General features: G+C 39.3%; 1 protein-coding gene across 7 annotated transcripts in view; it reads right to left on the reverse strand.

Moving 5' to 3' along the window:
- VPS13B (vacuolar protein sorting 13 homolog B) overlaps positions 1 to 11,881 on the reverse strand; it is a 382,095-nt gene extending 370,214 nt beyond the window's left edge. For 5 of the 7 annotated variants that reach the window (XM_048507301.1, XM_048507297.1, XM_048507302.1 and 2 more), the window contains exons 1-3: positions 11,688 to 11,881; positions 10,206 to 10,372; positions 3,956 to 4,099 (exon numbers count right to left, since the gene is read on the reverse strand). In XM_048507301.1, the coding sequence (XP_048363258.1) occupies positions 3,956 to 4,099; positions 10,206 to 10,352 (291 nt within the window). In that variant the 5' untranslated portion in view covers positions 10,353 to 10,372; positions 11,688 to 11,881. Of the gene's footprint in view, positions 1 to 3,955; positions 4,100 to 10,205; positions 10,373 to 11,365; positions 11,518 to 11,687 lie in introns of those variants that run through there. The other 2 variants (XM_048507299.1, XM_048507298.1) reach the window with 2 other exon arrangements.
- Between the last annotated feature and the right edge of the window lie 1,233 nt (positions 11,882 to 13,114).

Raw genomic sequence — 13,114 nt, forward strand, 5'->3', positions numbered from 1 at the left:
AACAAGAACCAAGAATGTTCATGGAGATGTCCTTTACACTGGGACTAAAACATCACACTGTCTCTATGGACAGAACTATGTTATTTACCACAGATGATGGAAATTAAGGGGATGGACAAAGCTAGCAGCCAGTCAAATACTGATTAACATACAGAAACCTTGGAAAGAACAGCTGGATGAAAAATAGGCAGAAGAAAGGAAATAAGGGTGGGGCAATAGGAAGGTTTTAGATAAAGAGCTGAATCTAGACAGTCGGAGGAAAAGCAACAGACTTCAAGCAGGTTTCTTTTAAAAACTATTATGGTTGATGGCAGAGGGACTAATTTTTTCTTTTCTCACTGCTGGTAATTCAATACAACAAACAGCTTACTACAACAATTAGAAGCCAACGAATAACTTTTAATTTCTGAGAAAGCAAGTGTTAATCAATAATTATTTTCTGTACAAAAACTGTACAAAAACAGAATCCAACAGGAATGGAGAGGAACTGCCCAACAGAAAGGCTGCCAGCCTTCCTATTATTGCAGTGGGCTATTTTGATCTGTTACGAAATTATCTACAGAACTAAGGGAATGAGGAAAAAATACTCCAAACCTCATCAACTCCTTGACCTTTGTTTTATTTAAGCTAGAGTTTGGCCCAAGGCAGACTTTACTTCTTATCATCACAGAGAGAAGCCAAGACTGTCAACTAGGGTATCCAAGAAACAATTTATCTACTTCCATCCGACCTGGCCAGAAAGAAAAAAAGAATAACTAGTCCTTGAACTGTGCCTTCTTAAAGGGCACCCTAAGTCCTACTTTGTGAAGATCTTTGTGCCGTCTTCAACAACCTGCTTCAACTTAAAACAGACTGACCCTAAAACTATAACAAAGGTAGGTTTACTTTTAAATAGAAACCCCACCCACATTTGTTCTTTTAGATGTACATACTTTAAATCACAACCTCTTCATGTCTTTTCTTTGGGAACCAGCAGATACTCCATTTTCTGGAAGATCTGTATTGCAGCTCTTTCTGTGCTAGTTCAGCTGATGATTTTATCAACCCTAAAACTCAGGTGTCATCTTCTTAGCCATTGCTGACTGGCAGAGGTTTTATGAGAGTACTTAAAAAGTCTGTGGAAAACATCTCTTATCAATAAAGAACACACATTCACTTGTATGAAGCATGTGTGGCCCTCATAAGTTCAGTTCATAACCGCACACACCTTGCTAAATTCTGAAACAGAATTCAGAATGTTCCTCCCCGAGACCCTGAGAACAGCATCTGGGGCAGAGTTGCAAGTGTGCAGCCTCCCAACGTTCATCCAATATAAACATAGAAAAGATTTACTGCTCTTTTCTATATTTTCCCATCACATCTCTACTTGTCTCTTCTAGGGCCCATCATGATCAGGGATGCAAAGTGACATTAAATTGGCAACCATCAGACAGGCAGGAAAGCAGCTGAAGAATAAGAAACTACAACCACCAAAGACAACATAGCAAATATGCTTTGACACTTTTTAGCATGTGCAAAGATTATTTTTTCCATCTGCAGTACAGTACGCTTCAGAAAAACACCAGCTTTTATAGGTAGACATAAACCTACAATTATCAACAGAAGCACATATTCTCACTTGTCCACATGATCCCTTCTCCCTTGGTAACTATTAATACATTAGCTGGCTGCCATAATATGCAAAATACATTCTTTACCAATAAGAAGAAAAACAGTTGTCCATGGAGTTCATGAAGTGGATTTTAACCGCCTTCCCATTTTCACTGCAGTTTCTTATGCTCTCTGAAAAGCAACCGCTGAGGGTTTGGAGGCCTTCCACAACACAAACAGGAAATCCCCTCCTTGCTCTTGCACAACTGTTTGCTGCATTCATAGAGTGCGCTCTATCATGGCAAAACTGGCGGGGGGGGGGTGTAATTTCAGGGAAATCCCCTGAGTTATTGCAGCCCTTCAAGCCACTAACTGTTGCCCTGGGGGAGCAGCAGCAGGGGTTGGAAAAGTTGCAAAGGAAAAGCAGCAGAAATTTCTTATACATGAAAGGCTTGGATGCATACGAGTCCCTATAGTTATTCTATACTAGTAGTAATAAATGGTTTTAAACCAGGCTAGCATCAGTTTTTTACACAAAGATTCCTGGAACTATACACTTGCTTGACTATGAGGCAAAATAAACATTACTTGACTATAAACATTACTTGACTACACAGATATTAAGAACTTTTAGTACAAAAGTTTGAACCTATAAAGTCTTCAGATTTATTTATATCTGGGAAAGACAATAAAAAGTTGATGAAATCAGATGTGGTAATATTACATGCCCTATAAAGGTAAGGAGCTATGTGTGAGCCATATGTATAAATCAATAAAAACGTAATAAATGCTAAACTATTAAAAATGAAGAAGAGGCTTAATCTGGTACCTGAAGTCCTTGCGGGCAGCTGCAAAAGTAAAGCTTGGGAACTAGTATTCTAAGAGGAGTTATTTGTCATGAAATGAACTGAATTTACAACTTACTAAATACATACTCAGAAAAGTGATGAGATTGCTTTCATTTACATTCTTATTATTACAAAGATAAATCCTATTATTGGCACAAGTCCCAATGTTACTCTCTAAGGGTATGCATACCATGGAATAATTTGTCCAAATGTCAGATGCAATTTTCAAAACTCCTTTCTTTCTATAGATTCTTAAACATCTGTAACAAATACTTGTTTTGAGAGTGCTTTACATTTGTGACATTTGACCTTTTGCTGTATGCACCACAAAATTCAAGTTTCAAATACCATGCAAACAGGAAATCTGATCATTCCAGCAGTAGCCATCTGCATGGTCCGATATCAAATATTAGTTCTGGGTTGCACAAAGTCATGTGTTACAAATCTGTTTCTGCAGCTTCTATAATTAGTTGTAATTTGCTGCTTCTAAAATGTGTTTCTTATGGGACATCTGGCCATGAAACCTGCACCTTTACATTGGAAAAAAAAATACTTAGTGTTCTGGATATTTTTTTTAAATATAAAAGTACTGCATGGGTGGCATAACAAGGACCAGACTTCTTAAAACACAGATCAATTTTCATTACAACAAACTGAAATATTAAAAAGCAGAAATATATACAAAAAACATTTCAATGATAGTTATATTTATCAAGGGTAATTACTAAATACATGCCCGTTAATTGGATTCTCTTGTGGATTTCACAATATAATCCAAATGTAATCTGCAAGATTATTGAGGGGGAATCATAACAAAATAACCCTCCCAATGCATGTTCTCTCACCAGTAAGAGACAAGACTAAAATAAAAGAACCCAATCCTTGAAGTTTATAAATACAGCAACGGTGGCAGTTTTCAAAATAAGGAACAGGGTGTGGTCACATCTGTCAAATGGTGCAAATGATAATTTTCACTTAACTGAATCAAAGCATGTTGCTAATTATCAGATTTCTGAAATACTAACATGTAAGAGATTAGGGCATGTACATCAAGGTATACATCACCCAAAGTGATTGTACCCAAAGCACTTGTATTCAAGACAAAAGCTCTGGGTCGGGCTCCCTTGAGGACAACCCAAAAAAACACATATTCAGAACACAGCAACCCAACTACCATCAGCGGCTAGCCAACAGGAACATGTTCACCTATTTTAAAATACCTACAACAGCTGTCACTGTCAGAGTTGCTCCCACAACTAATTTGTCAAAGGACTACTGCAGACTGGTCAAATAACCATTTTCTAAGAAAAACATCATAGTGAAATAAAAAATATAAAATGGAACTGACAATCCTAATAATTTGATTATAGGAAATGACTTTCAGAAAAGTGTGACAGATATAACAGATGACTAGAATAGGAGGGGTTTTTTTGATAATGCAGATAACAAATGATAGAACAACTAATAAGTTCATGCTTTTGACTATTTTTTCCTGGATGACCGTGCATGTTTCTTACCTGGGCTCCATCCTTTAGCTTCAAGATGCATTCCATTGTATTGATTGTAATCACAACAGGCTCTGAGCCGAGCTTTGTCCATGGCACGTGGATGCGCAACTCATGAATGTGTCCACTTAAAAAGGTAAATGGCAGTTTCAGTTCCTTAAAAACAAAATATATACCAAATGACCAACTCTGCTATTAAATCTTTTTTTAATAAGTATTTAAACGAAATGGGCTATTACAGCATTTATCTACAATTAACAAAACATTGGATTTTTCTTTTGAAAGTTGTACAGACTCACCACAGTTGAGCTTCACAGAGTTTTCCAGTAACATTCACTTGTTTAAATCAAACATCTCAAGACTGTGGGTCTAGGTCAGTGGTTCTCAACCTGGGGGTCGAACGACCCTTTCACAGGGGTCACCTAAGACCATCAGAAAACGGTCTTTTTATATATGCCAATTTTATGGTTGGGGGTCACTGTCTTTCCACGGGACTCACATCTTCTCATAATGCGATCAAAGTACAAGTTTGGTCATTTCAACTTCTGAGGAGAATTCAGGCTTAATTTAATCTGCAACCAATTTGTCCTTTTAGCAGTCCATGGTATTTGTAAAACTGTTCTCAAACACCATATTTCCAAGGAATTTACTTTCTTACTGTCAGTTTTCTTCACTAATCAACTATCACAACTATACATAGTAATGGTGAATACTACAGTATTATCCAGGGACAGAGCAAGGGGAAAGTACGCCCAGTGTGCACACGCCCTGCGCTCCTCCAAGCCCCAGAACACACCCATGCCATGTTACTCCCTTGCCACGCCCCCGGAATGCCTCCACAGGGGCGTGCGCCCAGTGTGTCATGACCCCAACCCCTCGTCCCCTTGGCGCTACGCCTCTGGAATTATCTTGATATTTGTCACCAGAGACACATCCTTACACTTAAATATCATTTCTAGTTCTTTCATGGCTGCCCTTCCCACTCTCATTCCTCTTCCGATTTCATGGTTGCTGACTGGTTGATGGATGCCAAGGAACAGAAAATCTTGAACAATTTCAATTTCTTCATCATCAACCTTAAAGTTGTGTAATTCCTCAGAAGTCATTACTTTGGTCTTCTTGATTTTCAGTTGTAATGTTGCTTTGACACTTTCTGCTTTGACCGTCACCACTGCCTTTTCAAGTCTTCACCATTTTCTGCCAGTAATGTGCTGTCATTTGCATATCTCATATTATTAATTGTCGACTCTAGGCTAAAGAAAAACTGTGGGAGCCACATATGTAGCTTCTATAATGGAACTGCATCATAAAGTGTGGATCAATCTGGGTTGTATGCCTAGTGCTATTCTCGGGAAGCTAGAGGATTAAAATGGAGGACATCAGGGTTTCAACATGGCAGGCCATAGAAATGAGAAGGTGCAATCAACTGAGCTAATTTACTTCTTCTGTAGCTATTTAAAAAGTGTATATGAAGTACTGTATACCTCAAAGCAAACCACACTGCTAGTCAAGATGGATGCGTAAAATTGTTTTATTCATAGACTCTGAATTAATTGCTGTTGATTTTATGAATTACATAAAATCCAAGAAAAATAAAATACAACACACAAAGTCTAAAATACACTAAACTATATACACTAAACTATATACAGCTGCTGGACACTAAAATTCTTCTCATGTAAAAAGTTATTTCAGTGCCTCCAGGTAATCCTGAGGAACAGAACCTTCAGAGTAACTGTAGAGCAAGCATATGGCCACTGAAAATGCTCACATTTGTCATATTACTCTAGAGACCTATTCACAACTAGCATCAGATGATACAACCAGAGTTCCAAGTTGAGGGTGACTTCCAGTACTGATTCTACAAATCCAGAATTCTATATGTACTTACATAAATTAATGGGTCTGATCTCTCTATTCAAACTGGAAAAGACTACAGTATTAAATCAGGTTTTTTTATTTGAACAAAAATGTTTTTCCCTTATATACAGCTGGAAGGTTTCAAATACATGCTATATCATAAAAATACAAGAAAGGTTTTTGATTCAATGTCGAAGAAAAAAGATAAATTGATGAACATTACCTAATCATTCTACTTTGCTGCCCAAAAAAATTATGAAGTTTCCAAACATCAGAATCCGAGCTGGAATTCAGAGATATCTTAAGTATGCCCAAGGGCTTGTGTCAATTAAAAGGATGTTCGCCTGTTCCTTCAAAGAGCAGACCACCATACATGCACTAATAATTAAGGCAAAGCAAAGTATGTTCCTAATTTTTGAAAAATCATATCCTAAACATAAATGCCAGAAAGCAAACACCTTAACAGTTGTTTCCTATAGACACTGTTATAGAGTACAGTACTTATCATTCAAACAAAGGTTATATCGCCCCTTTCCCTTTTAAAGGTTTTGACCTTTTATTTAAAAGCAAAAATACCACATAGTACCTGACTGGTAGAAAAGAGGCTACAGACATTTTCACTGCAAGCTGAGAATGTGGGAGAGGAGAGAAAAAGCTAAGGAAGCTTCTTACATTACAAACAGCAATAATAATAATAATAATAATAATAATAATAATAATAATAAGAAGAAGAAGAAGAAGAAGAAGAAGAAGAAGAAGAAGAAGAAGAAGAAGAAGAAGAAGAAGAAGAAGAAGAAGACTGCCTGATCCTTTGCCTGCTCAGAACTAACTCCCACCACGTTGAAAAAGACTTCAACTTATATTACAAAGTGATTTTCCTGCACAGCAATTTTTAAAAAAACATACAAATTTAGCAGAATGTAGGCTGGGGTGGAGGAAGTGTGTTAGACAACTCACTACAATCTATTTACCGGTAATCAAAATATACAATAGCCAGGGTGGATGAAAATCAATAATGAAAAAAATTAAAAATCACATTTTTAAAATTTAAACTGAATTTTTTTAATGCAATGCTTTTTTTTAGGAAGAACCTAAAGAAAGTTTTCTACTTAAGATACATTATAATCCAAAAGGTATTCATCACGAAATAAGGATTAGTTTTTCATTACGTAGCATAAGCCAGTAAATTCATGCAATGGTGAACCTTTTTTCATAAATGAATTCCATTAATCCATTCACAGTGTCATGCTCTTGCAAAGGTTTCTGTAAGATTGTTTGGGGCAATTCCTCTAACGAGAAGATATTATCACAGACGTTTGATTTTGTATTTCTCAAAACCTGAATTTGTGACTGTGGAGATAACATGCTTTCTCACAGCAATAAAATAAGCATATGGAGTTGAGAAAAATACCTTAGCCCTGTTGATACTTTACAAATGGAATCAATCCCTTAACTCTTAAGTGGTAAGTTTACAGATCTGCACAAGGAGCTCAGAGTGTGGACAGATGGTCAAGCAGTAGAAATAAAAGTGAAATCTTTTGAGCAGAATACTCCACAAGTCTGGGATCTTTGTATGTATAGCCTGAGGTTCATCATTTTGTTTTCTCCTTGGAGGAAAAAACCTATAATGGCAGCAGGCCATAAAAGAGACCCAATTTGGGAATATTTTAATGAAGTTCCTCTAGCTATGGGTAAGGCAGGCATGTGGGCAAAATGCAAATACTGCAACAAAGAAATGCAGGCCTGGTGGCCCAAATGAAATATCATCATAACAAGTGCTTTGATGAAGATGACGAAAGGAAGATGTTTGAAGAGGCAGGATCTTCAGTTTGGTAAAAGTTTTGGTTTCATCATATTTCTTAAAGACTGCCTTGAGAAATTGTTATATTTAAACAAAAATATAGTTGTTATTATGACTGAATACTACTATTTTGATACAGTCGTTATGAAGAAATAAAGAGCTGAAACAAGCAAATATTCCCTTTTGGGGCAGAAATAAGTGGTAATGAATACAGTGAACAATACTAAGTTGAAATTGTATCAATAACAAAATAATTGTTTAGGGGAATCCATCATCAAACTGAAAGGATTCTGAAAACTATCCACCTTCGAGATCACCATCCTACTGTTCTACAGTTTCAGAGTTATCTGTTCAGGATAGTGTTTCAGTCACAACAAATAAATCACATATCTACAGTATATCACCTAAAAGAAAGGAAAAATCTGACCATCTAGGAACCACCATAGATAAAGTTATGATTTTTTAAAAACCCAGCAGTTTAGAAAAAGAGGTAATTGATGAAAAAAAATGCCCTGTTATGCGACAAACTCTTCTTTCTGTCTGATTGAAAACCTACACTTCATTAATAGGGTTCAGTCATTGAGAGTCCACCCAACAGAGCAGATGTTGCAGAGAAACTACTGGATAAAATATATGACAGAGAAATGGAGCAATGTGCAACAGGTCTAGAGGGTAAAAAAAGAGCTAAGTCTGGATGGGGAATGTCCACAATGATCCTGTTGTATGTGCTTGAATAACAACAGAAGCAATCATTTTGCAGCTAACGATCCCACAAGATGTTAGATGGAATCCTGTAGTGGACTGTTTTGAGCAGTATATTAAGAACTGGCCTATTCTGATGTCAGCTTGTGAACAAAATCGAGAGAAAATAGATGGCACAGTTACAGTCAAGGGCTTAAGAGAAATGTTGAATATCTGCTGAAAATTCTGCAATCCATTTCTAAAGCTTTAAACAAAATACAGAAAAACAGCTGTCTTATTGTTGATGCTGCTGAAATTTGGAAGGAACTGAGCGAGCACTTAAAAGCAGAATTGCACAATGACAGAATTAAATCACAAGCATTAAAAAAGAATGGGACAAGCATGGTCTCCAGCTCTTGTTCTTGCAAATATTGTCAATATCTGGAACAAATCTTAAGTGCTGAAGAAGAGGAGTTAGCTATGACATAGGTACCCACGAAGCATCAATCTGTGATGCCTTCTATAATAAACTTCAGAGCTAAAGGAGAACCGTTCAAAGAAATATGTATTTGCTGATGACGTCTTAAAGAAAGTCACACCAGTGAACTGGTGGAGGTCACTTATTAAGCATTTGGATTGAGAGACCGAGAAAGTAATGATTTCACTTTTAACAGCAGCAGCTTCTTCTGCTGGCATAGAAATAATATTCTCTTCCTCTGGACTCATTCATTCCAAATTGAGAAATCGTTTGGGAACCAATAAAGCAAGAAAGCTTGGTTTTCTTTTCCAGATTATGGACTAACAAGAAAATGAAGATGAGTGAGATACAGATATATATTGCTTAACCGCAACAATTAACAAACATGGATGTTTAGGCAAATGCAAGAATATATATGCTATAATGTTATTGTTTTGGTTAAATAAAACTATATAAACTGTTATTAAGGTAATGATTACTTTTTTCCTTTCACTAAAGTACAGCAGAAAAGTTGTCCAAATATGAATGAGTACCTATTAGCTATATATGCCACCCCTCCCCCATGGGGCTCGGGGCAGCTTCCAACATTTACCAATTAACAACACACTACAGGTCAGTTTAAACCACTTTTTGTGCACTACAAGATGGGGAAAACTGCAATGATTGAGGGAAAATAAACTGGGTGGAAAACTAAAAGGGAGGGGAGGTAAGGGGAGAGTAAAGGGTGAGAGAATTGGTAGGGAAGGGGAGAGAAGGAAGAGGCCAAGTTGTAAACCATAGCTGCCTGAACCATTTGCCTGGTAGAACAGACCTTGCGGAACTGTAATAAGTCCTGCAGGGCTGTGGTATCACTTGACAGAGTGTTCCACCAGGTTAGGGCCAGGGCTGAAAAGGCCCTGGTTGAGGCTAGCCAGATCTTTCTAAGGCTGGAGACCTCCAGAAGATTTCTACCAGGAGAGACAGTTCCAATCAGTATTTTTATATAACTGTAAAAATAATCTAAACAGTTATTTTTCAAAAAACTGAAACCTTCATCTGGTTTTAAATGTTAAGGTTACACCAGCAAAAAATCTATAAATTCATCCTGAAGTTATAAGATTCTCTCTCCCAAGGGATTTCCTTTTAAGAAACACAGAATCCCAGCAGAACTCCTCAGCAGTATGGTAATAATATTCAGTGAACAGTAATATGAATTTACAGTGCAATTCTGAGAACACTTTCCTGGGAGTTAGCTTAATTCAGTGGGGGCGAACCTATGGCACTCCAGATGTTCATGGACTACAATTCCCATCAGCCCCTGCCAGCATGGCCAATTCACCCATGCTGGCTGTAATAGGATCACAGGATTCTGATTAGACCTGATAAGGGTGGTGAAAAATGCTACACAGATTAAAACACAGAATTGTATTCGATGTAAATAGAAAATAGCAACATCAACCTACCTGTTCCAGTACATCAAGTTTTAGTTCAAGTTTGCTAAGAACTACATCTCCTCCCCAGAGTGACAGCTGTAGGTCAGAGGGCTTCAAATTCTTAATGTAGCGATTCACATAACTCATCAGAATAGGTGTTACGTATGATTCCAACATTGTTCCTCAGTGAATCAAGCCTGTAAAAAAATGCAAACCGTGCAAAATCTTAATATGTGTAACTATATATACAACATAGTTCTGAGATTTTATCTCGCTAGTGAGCAAAATATTAGATAACATACCTATTACTGTGCCAACGCCAATCAAATGTGTAACTTTCAACTGACATAGGCCCTTTTCAGTGAGACTAATAGCCTGATCCTATTCATGTTTACATAGAAGAATTCACTACCATATGCACACCTACTTGGAATTTCATAATAGAACATATTTCATGTAAATATACAAACTCAGACTGAAAGACAACAGGCCTCATTCAATCTCTGCACAGGGCACAGCAAGACTGAACTACGTGCGTCAATTTCAATTACAGCACTCTCAATGATCAGACTGTTAGACAACAATTACAGAACTACAAACAGGCCTTCAGAAGTTGGATACGTGGGATCCAAATATGTTTTATATAGTACACAAAAAGCCCTTCTGTATTAATTCCACATTTTAACTTTGACAGCACCCAGGAGAAAGGAACAAAATATGCATTTGGATATTCAAAGGTATATTACTGGATTTTCATTTCTGGATGTTTTCTCCTAGGCATGATGTTTGTATCCCTATGTTACAAGACTATTCAAAGCCACATCACACTTCTGTTATGCCAGTGACAACTGGGAAGAACTGACCTCTATTTTTTTTAATAAAGTCACCTGAAAATGTATTGTCACCTGAAAACTTTTACACTGTGATCAGATCTGTGAGGGCAGCATTAAATGTACAACCCCCCACCCAAAAAAGGAGTGGGGGACAGGAGTGACCAAGATCAGAGGCCTTCAAATTCTTAATGCAGAGATTTACATAACTCATCAGAATAGGAGTTAGGTATGATTCCGACATTTACCAGCTTGTAAAAAATACAAACCATGCAAAATCTTAATACGTGTAACAATACACAACCTGGTTCCGAAATATTATCTTGCTAGTGGCAAAAGGCAAATATTAAGAGAACACACCTATTACTGTGCCATAAAAGCCAATCAAATGTGTAACTTTCACTCTTTTCCATGAGACTCGTAGCCTGATTCTGCTATGCAAGGAGGAAACTTTTCGCACCTTTCTGAAGAAAAAGAAGCTGGACGTGGGCTCGAAGCTCCAGGCTGCAGAAACAGCTTCCCCTGTAGCCGCCGTCCAGATTCGCCACCGAAGCCAGGCGACCCGCCTCCCTGTTGCAGCAAATACCTTCCCCGCAACCTCTCCCCAACACAAATCTTCCTTTACAGGCCAGGTATTAACCTCACAGCCTCTTCTCCCCGCCGACATCTCAGCCGACTCCACCTGTCCCGGCACACTCAGGCCACTCGGCGCCTCCCGCCCCTCCTTCTGAGGGCTCCACTCCCGAGGGCCCTGCTCCCCGCCCTCATGTGGCTCGCCCCGGCTGCACGGCTAGAGGCTCCTCCTGCCACCGACTCATCCTTCAGGCGCAGGCTTCTCGCCGAGGACCCCAGAGGCTGCCACTGAACTGCCGCGGAGGCGGTTCCGGGTTTCCAGGGCAGCCGGTGCCTCAGCCTAAACTCTCCCCCGTCGCTTCGTCCGGGACACGCCAATTAGCGGGTGACACCATCCGGGACCGGAACGGCTCGGCAAGTGGAAGGTGTGGGCGGGAGAAAGCGCATCAGCGGTGCGGAGTGTTGAAGTGGCGCGGGCACAAGTCGCCGGCCCCGGATCGACGGCTCTGGCGTTCGGGATTGTTGTTGTTATTATTATTATTTGCATTGTGCGCAGTTTAAAGCCCGAAAGGGAATTTGCAGCTTCTTTCGTTGGGGAGTCGGCGCTGCTGCAAAGAGGGTGCATCCTGAGCCGCTTCCAACCGAATCGTCGATTTAGTCTACTCTAGAGGAGTAAAATGAAGCGTAACTTCAGTATAAGCTTGCTGATCTCTGCGTGTGTCTTTAAGTTCTCCCAGAATTACACGTGATTGCCAGACTGGAGAGATCCGTTTGTGTAGAGAAAATACCGTATTGTATTATAGCATACTCAGGTGGTGTAGTCTAAACACAGACCTTCCCAGGTAGTTCTCCCCCAACTTCTTCCGTGAATTTCTACAGTCCAGAGTTGGCTTCCTCGCTTCAGCAGCCTCTGTTAAACAACTAGAAAAAGCTTAGTTAGAACAGTTGCCCTCAAGTCAGATGTAGCTCAGGGGGTGGGATTCAAATAATTTAACAACTGGTTGTTTACAAGCACCATTTTAACAACCAGTTCTGCTGAAGTGGTGTGAACCTGCTGAATCCCATTACTGGATGTAGTGCTTGATGAAGGAGCACCTACCTTCCCCCAAAGAGTCTTCTGCTAGTTGGCAAACAATAATTTACTGGTGGTGCTTGGCCCCAAGACTGTCCAGTTGTCTTGGCCAGGGCTTTCTTGGGGTTGGCCCCAGGCTGTTGGAACACTGCCAAGTGAGATTAGGACCTTGCAATTTCACAAGGCCTGGAAGACACAGCTGTTCCACCAAGCATAGGGCTGAGGACAACAACAGTTTCCATATCCCAGGCCTTCCTTTTTCCTACGCCCTTCTTTTTTACATCCCTGACATGATTTAATAGTCTATTAGTGTGCGGGATGGGTCTGTAGTAGTGCACTGCCGACCCAGCAGCACCGTAGTAGAACGTTGGGATGCCAATGGACCACTCACTGACGCCCTGCGGTCGCGTAACCCTCATATCCCCATGAAGTCTGGGTCATGGCGAACCTGTCTGGCTCAGTCC

The sequence above is a fragment of the Sphaerodactylus townsendi genome, linkage group LG09 (assembly GCF_021028975.2).
Source record: "Sphaerodactylus townsendi isolate TG3544 linkage group LG09, MPM_Stown_v2.3, whole genome shotgun sequence".
Taxonomy (NCBI): domain Eukaryota; kingdom Metazoa; phylum Chordata; class Lepidosauria; order Squamata; family Sphaerodactylidae; genus Sphaerodactylus; species Sphaerodactylus townsendi.